The 17,921-nt window shown below is 47.0% G+C and overlaps 1 protein-coding gene across 1 annotated transcript; it reads left to right on the forward strand.

Annotated features, from left to right (window-relative positions):
• The first annotated feature begins 348 nt into the window (after nucleotides 1-348).
• LOC124696640 (cell division cycle protein 27 homolog B-like) lies at nucleotides 349-17,423 on the forward strand. The gene is made up of 16 exons (XM_047229346.1): nucleotides 349-458; nucleotides 2,677-2,749; nucleotides 2,924-3,033; nucleotides 9,483-9,529; nucleotides 9,620-9,717; nucleotides 10,252-10,550; nucleotides 10,995-11,141; nucleotides 12,158-12,290; nucleotides 13,731-13,945; nucleotides 14,034-14,099; nucleotides 14,846-14,965; nucleotides 15,043-15,119; nucleotides 15,355-15,474; nucleotides 15,906-16,125; nucleotides 16,242-16,523; nucleotides 16,768-17,423. Exons 1-16 carry the CDS (start codon nucleotides 354-356, stop codon nucleotides 16,819-16,821), a joined length of 2,166 nt encoding a protein of 721 aa, XP_047085302.1. The 5' UTR covers nucleotides 349-353; the 3' UTR covers nucleotides 16,822-17,423.
• The last annotated feature ends 498 nt before the right edge of the window (nucleotides 17,424-17,921 follow it).

Consider the following 17,921-nt stretch of genomic DNA (forward strand, 5'->3'; position numbering starts at 1 on the left):
ATCCCCCAAAATCCTCCCTAGTACGCCCGTACCGTAGCCCTCCCCCTACGCCGCAGGGCAGAGCAATCACATCACATCACATCACATCGCAGCATCACACCAGCCAGACAATTCAAACCACAACGGGGGCTCCACGCTCGCTGCCCTCTCTCTCAGACACCCCACGCTGGCCGCGCTGCCTCCCCCAAATCCGTTCGAAACAAACCCCCAGTCCGTCCAAATCGCACCGAGAATCCGAATCCACCCGGCGCGATTCAAACCAGGGCACGCCCCCGCTTCTCGCTCTCCCCCCTCTCCGCCCTCCCCCCACACTCCCGTCGCGCGGCGGCGGCGCGGGCCTCCCCGTGGCCGCGATGGAAACCCTAATGGTGGACCGCGTCCACGCCAGCCTCCGCCTCTTCATGAACCGCAACGCCGTCTTCCTCTGCGAGCGCCTCTGCGCCCAGTTCCCCGCCGAGGTACCCACCACCCCCTCTGCCTCGATTTGCTCCGCTCGTTCGTGGGGACCCCGTGTGGGGGGCTAGATCGGGAGCTCTGCTGGCCCGGGGCCGCGATACGGCCCTGCTCGGCTCGGTTTAGCGTTTATTTCTGCGTTTATTTTTCTGCTGTCCAGGGCTCCGTGAGCTTGGGGCGCCGGATTTGGGGTAGGGTTCCGCGGCAGCTGTGACAGCAACGGCTTAATCTAGCTGTACTACTTAGGAAACTGTTTGAATTTGCTTGTAGCTGGGGTAGCGCGCTTATGACTGATTTCCCAGCGGGTTATGTAGAGTTTAGGTTGAGATGTGGCTTCACATCCCAAAATGTGTAACCGTTTCACAGTTGTTCTATTGACCTTAATAGATACACTGTATGCTGCCCGGTAAGCCTAGATTAGTTTGTTTCATTAGCTGGAGCGTGTGGGCTTAGTTATTTATTATTTGCATTCCTCGCTGTGGTTTTCTGGAACTTGAGTAGCCAGGTTTCTCTGTATGCAAATCAAATATCAGAGTTTGTGGTTTCTAGTGTCAATTGTGCACCATATTAATTATTTTACCAGCTGTGAATCTAAAGCAAGTTAGGGCATCTATAGAGGCGTGACATCAATGGACTCTTCAGTCTGCCAGTAATGATGATTCCTGCTGTGTTGGAGAGCTCAGGAGAGAGAATAGTCAAACTCTAGATACCACGGAATTATAAAGAGACGGCCTAATTGGCTTTGTGTGCTGTCGCATCTAGTGCTAACTCTCCATCTAGAGTTAGCTCAAGGCACACTCCATTATACGAGCTATTTTAGCGCCCAATCTCAAGGAAATGGTTAGATCGAAAAGTCGACGACTGACTGTCAATGCCGTTTCAATCTTTTATTGACAGGGTCTCATGTTATTTTTTTTCCTACGGGATTCCTACATATGTTTCAACTAAGGTTTTGGGAGTCTATCGGCCACTATCCAGATCATTGACCTCTGGATCCAAACCGCACGGATTCCTTCTAGTTGATGTAAAATTCTTTATTGGGATTGCGCAATTAGCTTGGCTTTTGAGGTTTAATTGGAGTGGCAAACCCTAGGTTCAGCCATGTAGAATTTGCAACACACATGCTCGTAGGGATTGCATGCTGAACTCTACATATGAAGTTTAGTTCCAGTGGTAGACCTTAGATTTAGGCCAGTGGGAATTCGGAAGGCACAGGCACACATACGAAGTGCAGTCATATGAGGTTTAGTTGGAATGGTGAACACTAGGTCTGGACCAGGCAGAAGCTGAAAGACGCATGCTTGCAGGGATTGCAAATTGAGCTTTGTGTATGAAGTTCAGTTCCAATGTTGAACTCTAGGTTAGGACAGGGGGAATTTGGAAGGCACATACAGAGCCAATGTGCAGTCTCCTCTCATGCATTGGTTCTGCACAACCGCATGATGGAACATGCCACCTTCGTCTCCTGTCAATGGTAACACCTCCTCTCTATGATGTGGACCTTGGTGAATTCCTAGAGCCCGGGGTTTCCATGCATCACGAGTCTTGTCGGTTGTCACAATGTGAGATGGCATTTTAGCTGCCTAAAGCAAACATTTCCTCTGTGCCCCTTGGAAAAGGAGTGCACATACCCGGAGGTGGACCCTCTCTTACATGAGGATATAGGCTGGTGGGTAATTGCATCTCCTTCTCTATAAATAATCGTATTGTACAACCAGTTAGAAGTAGTCCTGATGTTGTGTTTTTTTTTTTTGACTTATTTGACTAAAAACAAATCCACATGTCTGTAGGTTCTAAAACAACCTCTTTTTAAAGGAAAGGCAGTACCCATGCCAGTTCCTCATTTTATATATGTCCCTCTAATTTTTATACAGTGCTTTATTTGTCATGACGTCTTTGACATGCCAAACTTTTCATAAGGATAATGAGGGGGCATACTATGGGAAGCACATTCTGTATAGGGGACATGCAGCATAGCGCCTGATCCCGGCTGTGCCTTCAGTGCGTCAATTTTGAAACACACTTTGAAAGGACAAATCCAAAAGCAAATTCAACAATGATACAATTTGAGAGATAACACATTTTTTCCTTGCCATTCCTCCTGTTCTATGTTGTACGCCATATGTTCTAAAGCTGTTTGCAGTTCTGTGACAAAACTATTTTCTAAATCTGTTTGCAGTTCAATGTTATACTAAATGTCCTTGCCCTTTTTCCTCTGTACAGACCAATGTGCAATTGCTAGCGACTTGCTACCTCCACAACAACCAGCCCTATGCTGCATACCACATATTGAAAGGTAATAACGTCTGCTCACAGTTGGGTATATGCTTTGGCAATAAGAAGAACGCCGGCATGCATTTTGTTCATCCATTTGAACATATTCTCTGTTGTTTTGTTATGTCCAAGTTTTACTATCTTTTTCCATTTTAGCTGCTAATTTTTTGGTTTATTATTCCTGTATGCTATCTAGGTAAGAAGATGCCAGAGTCTCGGTACTTGTTCGCTATATCATGCTTTCGAATGAACCTCTTGCGGGAAGCTGAAGAAACTTTATGTCCAGTCAATGAACCAAACGTTGAGGTATATAACATGTTCTAAAGATGATATGTTTCCTGTGTTTCTGAAACTATGTCATTGGGTGGTTGTAATTGTCATAAGTGTGCCTAAAAACTCGAGCACTTATCTGGGTTGCCCTGAAACATCACCGGTTCTAAGAAAGAACATTTGTTCCATGTTGTCTCGTGGTTTCCAAAACTGGAACTGAAAACATGGGTGCATTGTGTTTTTCATGATTTATGTACTACTCCCTCTGTCCCATAGGAGGTGGCGTATAAACATAGTAAAAAAAGTCAATGGTTTCAAACTTTGACCAAATATATTAAAAAATATGAATAACTATATATTAAATAAGTATATTGTGAAAATATATCTTATGATGAATCTATTGATATTGATTTGATACTACAAATCTTCATATTTTGGTATATAGTTTTGGTCAAACTTGATGAATAAGTCATTGTATTCTGGTCTTTGTGGAGCCACTGCAGCACACATGGTCCTTTGTGAAGGACTGTCTGTTAGGCTGTTAGGATAGGACTGCAGCACACATGGTCCTTTGTGAAGGACTGTCTGTTAGGTCTGTTAGGATAGGATAGCATCCCCCGATCTTTGATCGCTATTAGGGGCATCAAGGACGGGTAGTTAGCATCTTTAGACTAGCATATTCTGGCTGGCTAGCAGCTATAAATCCGTAGCACTGTGCCCTTAGTATGGCATGGCATTGTGTGAGATGTGTGTGAAATAAACCAACGAAAATTGCCCCAACTCTCCTAGTGTCATCCTCTTCTTCATGAAAGTGAGGCTAGAGATACTAACAAGTGGTATCAGAGCAAGGTTGTCTTGCGGCTCGAGCATCTCCTGCTCCTCCCCTTCACGGGGAAGGGAGCAGCCCCAACCGATAGCAGCCTCAATCGCCCCGGTTACTTCCCTCCGTCCGGGTTGTCGAGCGACAGCTCGTCGGAGCGGCGCTCAGCCACGGCGGCGAGCCATGTCCGACGGCCACTCTCGGCACACGGCTACCTCCGGCACGCGGCGTCGGCGAGGAGGCCGATCGCGCCGCGGCGAGAGAGCGTGAACGAGTGGCCGCGGCGGCCGCCGCGGCGAAAGCAAGGGCATCGAGGCCGGCGGCGGCGGAGCCGGCAGCAGCCGGAGCGGAGGTAGAAGCGGCGAAGCGGCGGAGGCGGCACGTGCGGCGGCGGCGGAGGTCGAGGTGCTGCGCGGCGGCGCCAACGGCTCCGTTTCGCGATGGCGGCGGCGACGCAGCGGCGCCACGAGCGGCGCAGCCGGGCAGCGCAGTGGGCAGCCGAGCACGCCCGCGCACCTCGGGATGGCGCTCCCGGAGGAGGCGCGCACGGCGGTGGCGGCCGGGATGACCAAGACCGCGGCCTCTACGGGGTCGGACGGTGGTCGAGGATGTTGGTCCCGGTGTTGGGTGGCCTACCCTCACCAAAACCAACTACGTCGAGTGGGCCGCGATCATGAAGATCGGGCTCCGAGTGCGGCACATGTGGGAGGCGGTCCACGACGGCGACGTCGACCATCATGAGGATCGACGGGCGCCGGACGCCCTCATCGCCGCGGTCCCGGTCGAGATGCGGTTCTCGCTCTCCCACAAGCGATCGCCAAGGAGGCTTGGGACGCCATCGCCGCGGCACGCATCGGCGGCGACCGTGCTCGCAAGTCCACACTGCGAGCACTTCGCAAGGAGTGGGAGAACCCGGCCTTCAAGCCGGTGAGGACGTTGATGACTTTGCTCTCCGTCTTAACACTCTACCGCAGAAGATGGTGCGGTTCGGCGATGACGCCTACGACGAGGAGAGAGCCGTCGAGAAGCTCTTTCGCTGCGTCCCCGAGAAGTACAAGCGGATGGCTCGCTCGATCGAGTCCCCTGCCGGACCTCTCCACCATGACGATCGAGGAGGCGATAGGTCGCCTCAAGGTCGTCGACACCGACGAGCCACGGTCTTCGTCGGGGCCCATCACCACCGGCGGGAAGGCTGCTCCTCACTCGGGAGCGGTGGGATGCTGGCCATGGTGACGAGGAAGAAGGGGAGCCTTCTTCCTCGACGAGCGGCCGCAAGCGCGGCAAGCCACGCAAGGCGCGGAAGGATGGCCATGCCAAGGCGCAAGGTGATGCCGGCGAGGCGGCTGCCGGCAAGCCCAAGCCGGCAAAGGACGACGCCCGCCACAACCGCGGCAAGCTTGGTCATTGGGCCAACGAGTGCCGACAGCCCACGACGTGGCCAAGCCCACGTCGCACGGGCGGGGAGGAGGAGCCAGCTCGTTCATGGCGCATGCCGGCATCGAGCTGTCTCCGGCGGCACCGACCGCGGCGGCTCTCCACCGTACCACTCTCCTCCACCTTGACGAGCCGAAAGCACACGCCCTTCTCGGCGATTGCTCCGGCAACGACAAGGCCGGCGGGTGGTGCCTCGACACCGGCGCCACCCACCACATGACCGGCCGACGGGAGTTCTTCGCCGAGCTCGACTCCGACGTGCGAGGCTCCGTCAAGTTTGGGGATGCCTCCGCCGTGGAGATCAAGGGCGTCGGTTCCGTCATCTTCGCCGCCAAGACTGGAGAGCACCGGCTGCTCACCGGTGTCTACTACATCCCCGCACTGAGGAACTCCATCATCAGCCTGGGACAGCCTGGATGAGAACGGCTCCCGCGTGCCGATCGAGAGCGGAGTTCCGCGCATATGGGATCGCCACCGTCACCTGCTTGCCAAGGTAACCGGAGGCACAAATCGCCTCTATGTTCTTGATGTGCGGGTGGCACAACCCCTCTGTCTCGCCGCTCGTCGGGAGGACGAGGCGTGGCGATGGCACGAGCGCTCGGGCACCTTCACTTCGAGGCCCCGAAGCGGCTCGGCACCATGGAGATGGTGCGAGGCATGCCGTGCCTTGACCATGTGGAGCGGTTCGCGGCGTCCGCGTTGTGACGAGCGGAGACGACTCCCTTTCCCCGACGAGGCGAGCTTCAGAGCCAAGGAGAAGCTCGAGCTCGTGCACGGGGACTTGTGTGGCCCGGTGACACCGGCCACACCAGGAGGACGACGTTACTTCCTGCTGCTCGTTGATGACCTCTCCCGCTACATGTGGGTGGTGCTCCTCGGCAGCCAAGGGAGAGGCGGCGGACGCCATCGGGCGCTCGCGAGGTTCGTCGCGGAGGCGGAGTGCGGCCGCAAGCCGCGCGTCGTCTAGCGCACCGAGCAACGGCGGCGAATTCACATCGACCGAGTTCGCGTCGTCTGCTGCCGAGGAAGGCATCCGAGCGCCACTACTCCGCGCCTTACGGCCCGCAGCGGAACGGCGTCGTCGAGCGGCGCAACCGGACGGTTGTGGGGATGGCTCGGGCCCTCCTCAGCGCAGAGAGATGCCGGCTGTCTTCCGGGGAGAGGCGGTGCCGACGGCCGTCTACATCCTCAACCGCTCGCCTACTAAGGCGCTTGACGGCGGGACGCCGTACGAGGCTCGGCATGGGCGAAAGCCGGCGAGTCTCGCACCTCGCGGGTCTTTGGCTGCCTCGCATTCGCCAAGGAGCTCGGCCACATCGGCAAGCTCGATGACGAGGAGCACTCCGGGAGTGTTCATTGGCTACTCGGAGGGCTCGAAGGCCTACCGCATCCTCGACCCCAAGACACAGCGTGTGCGCACGTCGCGCGACGTCGTGTTCAACGAAGGGCGAGGGTGGGCATGGGGCAAGGCGGTGGAGGACAGCTCGACTCCGACATATGACGACTTCATTGTCGAGTACGTCCACTTCGAGGCAGCCGGGGAGTAGGCAGCTCTTCTTCAACAAGCTCGCCTACCTCGGTCCCCAAGTCTCCATCGACCCCGGTGGTTGCTACACCACCACGGCCGGCGTCACCACGTACTCCAGCACCGGCAGTCACTCCTCCGGGCACGTCTACACCAGCTCATGTGGAGCACAGCCCGGTGGAGTTCGCTTCCCCGCTCTCTCACGACGGGGAGCGCATCGACGCGTATCATGGCGGCGAGCCGCTGCGGTACCGTACGATGGAGAACCTTCTCGGCGACCAGCCGGTGCCGGACAGTGCACGCGACTCGGAGGCGCGAGCTGCAGCTTGCGCGTGACAACGGCGAGCCTCGGTCCTTTGCAGAGGCCGAGAGAGACGCGAGCATGGCGCATCGCCATGCGGTTGGAGATGGATGCGGTCGAGAAGAACCGCACCGGCAGCTTGCCGACCTCCTCGTGGTCACCGCGCGATCACCCTCAAATGGGTGTTCAAGCCGAAGAGGGATGAAGCCGGCCGCCATCGTCAAGCACAAGGCTCGCTTGGTGGCACGAGGCTTCTTGCGGCGGAGGGGGTCGACTTCGACGATGCCTTCGCTCCCGTGGCACGGATGGAGTCCGTGCGACTCCTCCTTGCGCTCGCTGCCCGGGAGGGCGGCGCGTCCATCACATGGATGTCAAGTCCGCCTTCCTCAATGGCGACTTGAAGGAGGAGGTCTACGTGCGGCAGCCGCCGGGATTTGCGATTCCCGGCCGGGAGGGCAAGGTACTCCGCCTGCGCAAGGCTCTCTATGGCTCGCGGCGAGCACCACGGGCGTGGAATGCCAAGTTGGATTCCACGCCGAAGGCAATGGGCTTCGAGCAAAGCCCGCACGAGGCGGCCGTCTACCGACGGGGAGTGGACGAAACACCCCGTTGGTGGGCGTCTATGTCGACGACTTGGTGATCACCGGCATCAAGGATGCGAGAGGTGGCGGCGTTCAAGGAAGAGATGAAGGCCACCTTCCAGATGAGTGATCTGGGGCTCCTCTCCTTCTATCTGGGGATCGAGGTGCACCAGGACCGCTCCGGGATCACACTTCGGCAGACCGCCTACGCCAAGCGCATCGTTGAGCTAGCTGGGCTCACTGGATGCAACCCAGCCCTCACTCCAATGGAGGAGAGGCTGAAATTGAGCCGCGACAGCACGACGGAGGAAGTGGACGCCACACAATACCGGCGTCTTGTGGGAGCCTTCGCTACCTCGCCCACACACGGCCGGACTTGGCCTTCTCCGTCGGCTACGTTAGTCGCTTCATGGAGCGACCGACGACGGAGCACCTGCAGGTTGTGAAGAGGATCATCCGCTACATTGCGGGGACTCTCGACCATGGCCTCCACTACCCTAGGTGTCCTGGGGCGGCGCATTTCGTCGGGTACAGCGACAGCGACCACGCCGGCGACATCGACACCAGCAAGAGCACGAGCGGGATCCTCGTCTTCCTCGGCAAGTGCCTCGTGAGCCGGCGGTCGATCAAGCGGCAGGTGGTGGCCATGTCCAGGCTGTGAGGCTGAGTACATAGCAGCCTCCACCGCTTGCACTCGGGCGCTCGGCTCGCTCGGCCGCTTGGTGATCTCCTTGGTCGAGACACTAGACCGGTGCAGCTCTTGGTGGACAGCAAGTCCGCTCTCGGCCTCGGCAAAGAACCCCGTTTTTCATGAACGGAGCAAGCACATTCGGTTGAGGTACCACTTCATCCGAGACTGCTTGGAGGAAGGGAGCATCCATGCAAGCTACGTCAACACCACGGATCAGCTCGCAGATCTGCTCACCAAGCCTCTTGGGAGGGTCAAGTTCCTCGAGCTTTGCTCCCGGATCGGGATGGCTCAGCGCTCCCGCAAGACGGCGTACAAGACTTAGGGGGAGAATGATGAATAAGTCATTGTATTCTGGTCTTTGTGGAGCCACTGCAGCACACATGGTCCTTTGTGAAGGACTGTCTGTTAGGCTGTTAGGATAGGACTGCAGCACACATGGTCCTTTGTGAAGGACTGTCTGTTAGGCTGTTAGGATAGGATAGCATCCCCTGATCTTTGACTGCTTTTAGGGGCATCAAGGACGGGTAGTTAGCATCTTTAGACTAGCATATTCTGGCTGGCTAGCAGCTATAAATCTGTAGCACTGTGCCCTTAGTATGGCATGGCATTGTGTGAGATGTGTGTGAAATAAACCAACGAAAATTGCCCCAACTCTCCTAGTGTCATCCTCTTCTTCATGAAAGTGAGGCTAGAGATACTAACAAAACTTTGAAAACTTTATCTTTTTATCTAATTTTATATGCCACCTACTTAGGGATGGAGAGAGTAAGTAATACTTGAACTCTTGAAGAACATTATAGACCCCTTTGATATTTATTGCCCACCGAAGCAATTGCACAATGTCATAAATGAAAACTAAATATGTATTGATCGCTTTCAGTTCTTTCACTTCGTGGATTTGTGATAAACTCTGTACAAGATTAACATTGTGCAAATTGCAAAGGCATTCTTTTCCTTTTCTTCTCTGGGGCATTTTATTCTTCACCCTAGAATAAAATTGCAAAGACGTGAATGGTTTTTCTTTTCATTGGTTATTTTTGAAAGATCGCTGGAGAAGTAAACCAGTCACATCTTTGGCTGCTTTAAATTTTTGGCCCTATTGTTAATCCTGTTGATTCTCATCCTTTGTGCAGGTTCCAAGTGGTGCGACAGGACATTACCTTCTTGGATTAATTTACAGGTCTGTTATCCATGACAGAACTGAATCATGTCCGTAGCATGTTTTGATTTATGGCACATGGTTCATTGTATATAGCTCATCTCCTTGTAGGTACACTGGCAGAGTGGCACCAGCAGCTGAGCAATTTACACAAGCTTTGACTCTAGACCCTCTTTTATGGGCAGCATATGAGGAATTGTGTATACTAGGTTGGTGCATTAGACATCCACAATTGGAATTTTCTAGTAGGCCTACACTTCTTCTGTTCGATTAGAAGCCTTCATAACGAAGTTTTAATTAGTTTGGGAGTGCAGAATGAAAAATACAATGCATTTTCTCCAGAGTGCACCTTCCCAAACATTGCATCGCAAATGTCTGTCTTTCTTGTACCTTAACATTTGGAAATATGAGGAATCCTGTATATCAGAATGTTTGTGTGTTGCTGCATAAAAGAATCGCAGTGCACCCAACCGTACTTGATTAGCTTCATGTTATTATCAGTTAGTCGATATTTTTATCAATCAGGCAGCATTAGCATTGCCACTATACTCATTTATATGCCTAGTGGGAGACATTCATGTTTTCTCACATTTCTCTAGGATTTACACAATGCCTCAATATTCATTGACCCTCACTGAAAAAATATATAGAAATCTACACTTTGAAAAGCAGGAAGTTATAAACATGCACTGAAAGTTCTTTTAAAAGAAAACATATACTGAAAGTGTGTTACCTTCTTGTAGGAGTTGCTGAAGATGCAAATGAATGTTTCAGCGAAGCAACTGCTCTACGTCTCCAGCAGGAACACACATCCACATCAAATTTGGAGAAGTCAAACTTTGTCAATGAAAATCGGGTTCTATCTTCTAATGTATCAGCCAGCCTCGTGGATATCAGCCCAAAGCAAATAAAACAACTGCATGCTAACAACACAGCTGAAGTACCTGGTTATTCTCATTTAAGAGCAACTGCATTGCATGTGCAGAACAGTGTACAATCTAATGTAGGACAGTTTGATAGCCCATCACCAACTGTAACACAGGTTATTACTAGAACCTATTTGATTCTTCATTCATTAGGTTATATGGCAATAGAGAATCAACAGTTACAAGAAGCATGCTAAGCAGCACGAATGTCTTATTTTCACGTTTGGTGGCACTGGCATAGATGTTTTATGTTATACTGAAAAAATCTCCAGAACCTGCATGTTCGATCCACCCACTTCCTTTTGGGTTCATTCCATTGCAACAATAGGACATCATTCTGGTTAACAGAGCTTCAAAGATTTAAAATAGCTGTGAGGCTTTTCTCGTGATTATTATTTTGACATCAGTTCATTTTCAGTATTTTTTTCAATAGTATAACATTATAACCTGGAATCAGTAGTCTTTGGACACCTTGTTCCTTAATTTTGAAGATTTGGTTCATAACTTGTCTGACTTGTCTCCGTTGCTAAGTTGTTTTTTTACTTGATTTCATTTAGCAGACTTCTGGTATTGTTCCACCACCACTGTTTAGGAATGTCCATGCCTATCAGAATACAATTATTGGTGATGCTCCAGCCAAACCAAAGATGAATGCAGTGAACCAACCACTGAGAAGAAAATACCTGGATGAAGCAAGACTGAAGAAGGTTGTTGTTTATCAATTGCAACCTATTCTCTTGCAACTCTGATTTTTTTCTTCTTGTGTCCCTTGTTTGGAACTTCTAGGGGTTTGTCTTATTGTGAGATACCAGATACACCTCTTTTGTATTTTAATTAAAACACAGAGGTTTCTCTGAAAAGGATATGATGACGGGAGTAAATGCAAACTTGACTTGAACTAAGACATGCTGATATTTTCCAGTTGCTCAGCTCATGCTGCTTGCTTCAGTATTAATTGTGAACACTGTCTTCACTTCCTGGCTGTTTGTGTCCGTAAATTCCAGACTTGGTCCTTTGCATCAAGATTTAGGATTTAGGATCCTTGCTGTAACTCAGTGATCCACAGTATTAGGGTTGCAGTCATGTTTTTATTTTCTTTGCTGTTACATAGTGGTCTGCATTGCACGTTAGTTAATAATCCCTAAATCGTGCAACTAGTTCCATTTTCCAGCACTAGTCAATTATGCCAATATGTAACAGCCCCAGTAAACCCACAGTACACTTGGCTTGCTAGTTCCTTGACTGATGATACTATCATGATGATGTTTGTTTACCTGCTAGATTATTGCTTCTGTTGCTGTTTGTCTATATATTTTTTATCCTCTTCACATTCCAGTAATGCTATGTACAATGAGATGGTATTAAAAACTGAAAAGATTGCTAGAATCTTAATATTTTCTGTAACTTTCTCTTTTTTTTTGCCATAAATTCGTCCATGATGTAATTGTAATACTCATTGAATGTGAAAGTGATTCGTTGCGACTTCTGTGTGTTGAAGATCTTCGTTTCCTTGATATTTTTAAAATTCTGATTACCCTCTATTAGAATACCCATGCAATCTAACCTACATAGCCTCTTTATGTTTTTATTGTTGTGTAGTATTTAGGTCTGGCTGTGTACCTTCTTTCGTGTTACTTCTGTTAAAAGTCAGCATATTCTTCTAATTTACAGTTCATGCTTCATTTTTGCTTATGATGATTTTAGACTTGAAGACTCTTTTCAGGTTACTGGAAGGCTCTTTAATCAGAGTAGTGAGTCAATACCTCGAAGAAGTGCAAGACTTTCTAGGGATACACCAATAAATTCGAATTCAAATATATCTCAGTTTGGAGGGAATGTAACAGATCATTCGTCAGGTAAATTGCGAGTAAACTCGTCCACATCATCAAAATTGTGTTCAACAGAACGTTCCGTGCAAGTTAGGAAAGGAAAGCCACGGGCTACAGAAATTTTTGATGAAGGTGATTATCGTTTCAATGCGAATGATCCATCTAATTGTATAAACGTATCAAGATGTGGTTGATATGTTGTTATGTACCTGTGCAATCTGGACAAATCTGCATATTTATCTACACGTTTCTGTACTGTTTATGAGTTTAAATTAGTTATATTAAATCATTCTATCCTGTTTCTTGTGCCTATACTTGTACTGTTTTTGCGCTTCCATTTGGTAATTGCGATTTCGACACCAAGTTTTAAAAATCATTTAGGTTATTAACAAATAGGATAGGATTACTTTATGATTTTTGCTGATCCATGGCATTAATATGTATTTTGTTTATCATATCTCCGAAGCCAGTTCAATATTTTAAGCGTCTATAATATTGCCAGAACATTATCTACTCCTTCAATCATACGCTTGTCCTTATTTACTTGCAGTTTTTTTTCTACATACCGTATACACAAGATTATGCATTTACTTTCTTTGACGTGGCATGCCATTTTGTTTGATTTGTGGAAAGTATCCTTGAAAAGATATTTCTTTTTGCTGCCAAGGGTCCTTAAACTATGACACTTACATTTCCCAACTCCTAAAATTGCTCTTTGTGCCCCTAGACTCTGTTAAGTGAGTCATTGTCTTTCCAAACGTGCTTCACTGGCCCTGAAAGCTGACATGGCTCCTTGACTCCTTTGATGTCAGCATGTGACTCTGACAATGCCAGGCAGGCAGCTCAAGCGCTTGAGACTATTAGGTGCCTCTGTTTTTTTGCACAGGGGATTGGTATAGGGTAAAATAAGGGAAGGTGAGATAGGGGAATGAGGGATTCATGTGGGTATTGAGATTTAGATCAGATTGGCTAAAACCCGAAGGAAGCTGTAATAAAGCCTGCTCATCACGCCTGTAAAATGACTCTGCATGCAGGACATCTGACATTTCCAGGGTCAAGGTCACACGTTTGTCTGTCAGGGTTAGCAAAGCACAGTGCTCTTGAATCAGTAATTACTCACTTAAAAGAGTTGAGGGCACACATAGCCGTTTGCATTTGGACATAAGTCACACCGGCGTAATACAAGGACCCTCAAAGTGTTACTTACTCTTTATCATTCCATGATAGTTCACACTTCTCACTTGCATGTGGAAAATTTTACTGATCACAATGATGAAGTATTGAAAGTATTTTTTTTCTATGAAAACCTGTTTTAGGGACCCAGCATCTATGGCTGCTAAAGGGTCAATATTGTTTTACTCTCTAGGAATAATCTTTGCATTAGATTGTGCTATATTGATGGCATGGCATATTCTTCTTCTCAGTTATCTTCACATGAATGATGCTACGTGTTTTTCTGAGTCTCAGGAAGCAGGTATGAAGCTGTTGACGAGATGTGGACAGATAATATAGCAGCAACCTCATCTTCTGTAAGTATAGCTGAAGGAAGATGCTTTGAGCAAGATAAACCTGAGCGAATCCTGTCACAAGACTCCAAATTGGTGACTGGTATCAGAGAGCTATTGGGACTTCTGCGGACACTTGGTGAAGGCTATAGACTATCATGCTTGTTTAAGTGCCAGGTATATTAAAGATGTCTGTGTTACAAAGACATAAATTCTAACCAACCATCCAGCCGTGTGACCAATTTCATCCACTTCTAATGTTCAGGAAGCACTAGAGGTCTATAGAAAACTCCCAGAGCCACAATTTAATACTGGATGGGTTTTATGTCAGGTACAATTTCTGTAATATTCCTAGATGATTGGAGAATTCGTTACATTTTTTTGATTCATGTAATCATAATTTTACATTTATATTGTATGTCATGCAATATTATATATATATATAGGGACTGCATAGTAATGAGTATTTCTGATGACAACCTTGTTGTCTTCCTCTGGGTTGAACTTCAAAATGACTTAAATCTACTGTGGGCGTACTTCATTCAGGGTGGTATATTTGTTGGAATATTACAGTTTATGCTGCCTTTTTGGTATGTTGTAAAATGGTGTTCATAAAGTTGCAACTGGAGTATTGACCCTGAACAGTTATTATTTGAGTGGGCATCCCTGACAATCTCATTTTACTACCTCCGTCTCAGTTTAACACACGCGCACGTACTTTAAAAAATTGGGTTGACCATTATTTTTGTCAATAAAATAAGAAATATATGTCACAAACATTATATCATTGGAAAGCTTTTTTGCATACGAATCTAGTGATATAGATTTTGTAGATATGAAATTTATATTTTATTAACCAAATCAATGGTCAAAGTTGGTCTTAAATTGCGTGCATACCTGTTAAACCGAGACGGAGGGAGTACTACTGATGTTAGATATTTAAAGTCCACTTTAATAGTTCATCAGCTCTACTTTATGAAATTCATGCCATTTTTACCATTTACATAAATGAATATTGAATAGTATGCAAATATATTTCCTTTGGCTTGTTTTCATTTTGGTTCACCATGCATGCAGGTTGGGAAGGCATATTTTGAACTGGTGGATTATTTAGAAGCTAATCATTTCTTTGAGTTAGCGCATCGATTATCACCCTGCACGTTGGAGGGAATGGACATCTACTCTACTGTTCTTTATGTAAGTGAACTCACTGCTGTTGTGCTTCCCTACTTTATAGCCACTTTTAGCTCCCACCTCACATGCTTCTCTTGCAGCATTTGAATGAGGAAATGAGGATAAGTTACCTTGCTCAAGAGCTTATTTCTGTTGATCGACTATCTCCTCAAGCATGGTATGCCGGTTGCCCCCCACAAGTGAATAACCATGTTGGACCATTTTCTTTTCTCAGTAAATTTTATTTTATCTCTCCATTTTGCAATGGAACCTTTTTGTTTGAACCTAGACACGGGGTTTGCAGAAACAAAATTTGAGGGATATGAAAACAAAAGCTGGATGAGCCTAGGTTACAATTGCAAATTTGCATAAATGTGATATTTTCTACTTTGTTTGTTCGGAATGTGCAACAGGTGCGCAGTGGGAAATTGCTTTGCATTGCGGAAGGATCATGAGACTGCTCTGAAAAACTTCCAGCGTGCTGTACAGATTGATCCGAGAGTTGCATACGCTCACACTCTATGTGGTCACGAGTATGTTTTGCCTCCCATAATTATTAATTCTATATTTCCATTTGAGTAATGTCCCTGAACCTGAGGTTGCGTATTTAGGTCCGTAAACTTGTTATATGTACCAACATATTTTCAAACCGTTCTTATCTAACTACGAATGTCATCTGATTTTGACTCGTTTAAATCCAAAGTTTGACCATCTATTGTAGAAGTTGTCCAATGACATGTGGAAACTAACTTGACATCCTAAATACCTTGATTCAGTTGTGATTTTGATTGAGCTAAGAATACTGTGTGGTTTCTAATCACCAACAAAGTATGTTTTTAACATTTCATTGCTGGCATTTGGACAATCTTTTTAGTTGGCACACTTTACAATTTCACCCTGTATTAATGGGTTCAGACCATGTGTTAATTTATTTTGATCGTACTGCCATTCCTGTGAACTGTAGATATTCTGCATTGGAGGATTACGAGAACAGTGTTAAATTCTACCGATGTGCACTTCAGGTAGATGAAAGGCACTACAATGCCTGGTATGGGCTTGGAGTGGTGTACCTTCGCCAGGAAAAGTTCGAGTTTGCAGAGCATCATTTCAGAAGGGCATTTCAGATAAATCCTCGGTCTTCTGTTCTTATGTGCTATCTTGGGATGGCCTTACATGCTCTAAAGGTTGACGTTGTCAACAACTGTAGCTAGTTTCTGGTTCCACTTCCCCTCTCCAAATTAGTCTCATCGTCTCCTGGCCAATTCATAACAACCTCTTGTCGATTTTGAACTTTTTTTAGAGGAATGAGGACGCACTGGAGATGATGGATAAAGCTATATTTTCTGATAAGAAGAATCCGCTTCCCAAGTATCAGAAAGCTTTAATTCTGGTAGGCCTTAAAAAATATCCGGAAGCTCTGGATGAGTTGGAGCGGCTAAGAGAGATTGCACCTCGTGAGAGTAGTATGTATGCACTTATGGGGAAGATATACAAGCAACTCAATATTCTCGACAAGGCTGTGTTTTGTTTTGGCACTGCCCTGGATTTGAAACCTCCCGCTGCTGACCTTGCTATAATCAAGGTATGACACTATCATATTTTACTTATTACCTGTGTGCTTCTCCCCCTTCAGTCTTTTTGTTTCCTGCACTAGTTCTTGTTATAAATAAACCAACCTGTATCTATCTTCCTAGCATGGCCCAGTTACAATTGCTAGTTAAATTGTTCACTTGCTTTTATTTTAATTTCCATTACCATGCCGATCTCATCGGTTGGAATCGCCTGTGTTTGAATACTGAGTTACATGTTTGTCTGATGTTTGGCAGGCTGCAATGGAGAAAGTACACCTTCCAGATGATCTGATCGAGGATGACCTGTAAGTTAACTCAAAAGCACAATGAGAAATGGAAGTTTAGCTGGATCTATGGTTTTCTGCTTGTGCTGCTTGGAATCCTGGCCTGCTTGCGCTTTCCGAGGAAATCGGGGCTTGAAGGAAGAAAACCATCACGTGGAATCAGAATTGACTGTTCCTATGTATTTTCTCAGGGCATTAGGATACATCCAGTTTTGTAGCATTAGCTGTAACCCGTAGACTGACAGCACAAGCATAGTAGCTGTAGTAGTTTAGGTGTACAAGTTGAGTGTTGGCATTGAAGCCTGCATCACTGTACAATTGTCCAAATACCAAAAGAAACCATCAAGAAATAACGGAGGTCATCCAAGGATAAAAAGATCATTCCGAATCAAGCAGATTGTGAATTGCACCAATTTACTTCTCTGGTGCTTAATTTGAAGGCATGAATCAAGCAGACTAGTCAAAAGCTTTGAAGAAGGCAGGAGGAAGGATACGCTGATGAGTTGGACTTGTTCCACTGTAAGTAGTGGGGAGATAAATTTAGGGAATATGTGTGGATTTGCATCCAAAGAAATTGTAACATTTCGTTATCTTACCATGCTGTTGTAGTAGTAGTCTTATGATTCCTGGCATCATCAGTTAATCGTCTGTTTGGTTTCTAGCCATAATTTGCCAAGCCAAAGTGTGGCTTAAAATATTGATGCCAAATGGGACAGCCAGTTCGGTCATAGAATTTTAATTTCGTATGGAGTTGGAACGATGAAACCACATCTTATGTGGGACAAAATCTGGAGTTTGCAGGTTCCGGCCAAGGTAACAATATTTATATGGAGAGTAATGCAAGAATCTGTTCCTTGCCGTGTCACACTTGCAAATAGGCACATTAAAGTAAGCCCTCAATGCAAAGAGTGTCTTTGACACATGGGCACCAGTGCTCCCTCTAATTTCAGATTTTTTAAAATTTTAAAACCTTACATTTTTATGTTTCTAAAAATTATGATGTTAAATATATAGATAATATATACAAAATGGATGTATGCAAAAAATTCCAGTTAAAAAATACGTTGTATTTTGGGAAATATAAAAAAGATAAATTTGTGACAGTAAATGGTAGTACAATAGTAT

This window comes from Lolium rigidum, chromosome 1 (genome assembly GCF_022539505.1).
Source record: "Lolium rigidum isolate FL_2022 chromosome 1, APGP_CSIRO_Lrig_0.1, whole genome shotgun sequence".
Classification (NCBI taxonomy): Eukaryota; Viridiplantae; Streptophyta; class Magnoliopsida; order Poales; family Poaceae; genus Lolium; species Lolium rigidum.

Coding starts and splice junctions, on each gene's coding strand:
- LOC124696640 (XM_047229346.1), top strand. CDS start 354: ATGGAAACCCTAATGGTGGACCGCGTCCACGCCAGCCTCCGCCTCTTC. Junction 459..2,676: donor GCGCCCAGTTCCCCGCCGAG/GTACCCACCACC, acceptor TCCTCTGTACAG/ACCAATGTGCAATTGCTAGC. Junction 16,126..16,241: donor TGGCCTTACATGCTCTAAAG/GTTGACGTTGTC, acceptor AACTTTTTTTAG/AGGAATGAGGACGCACTGGA.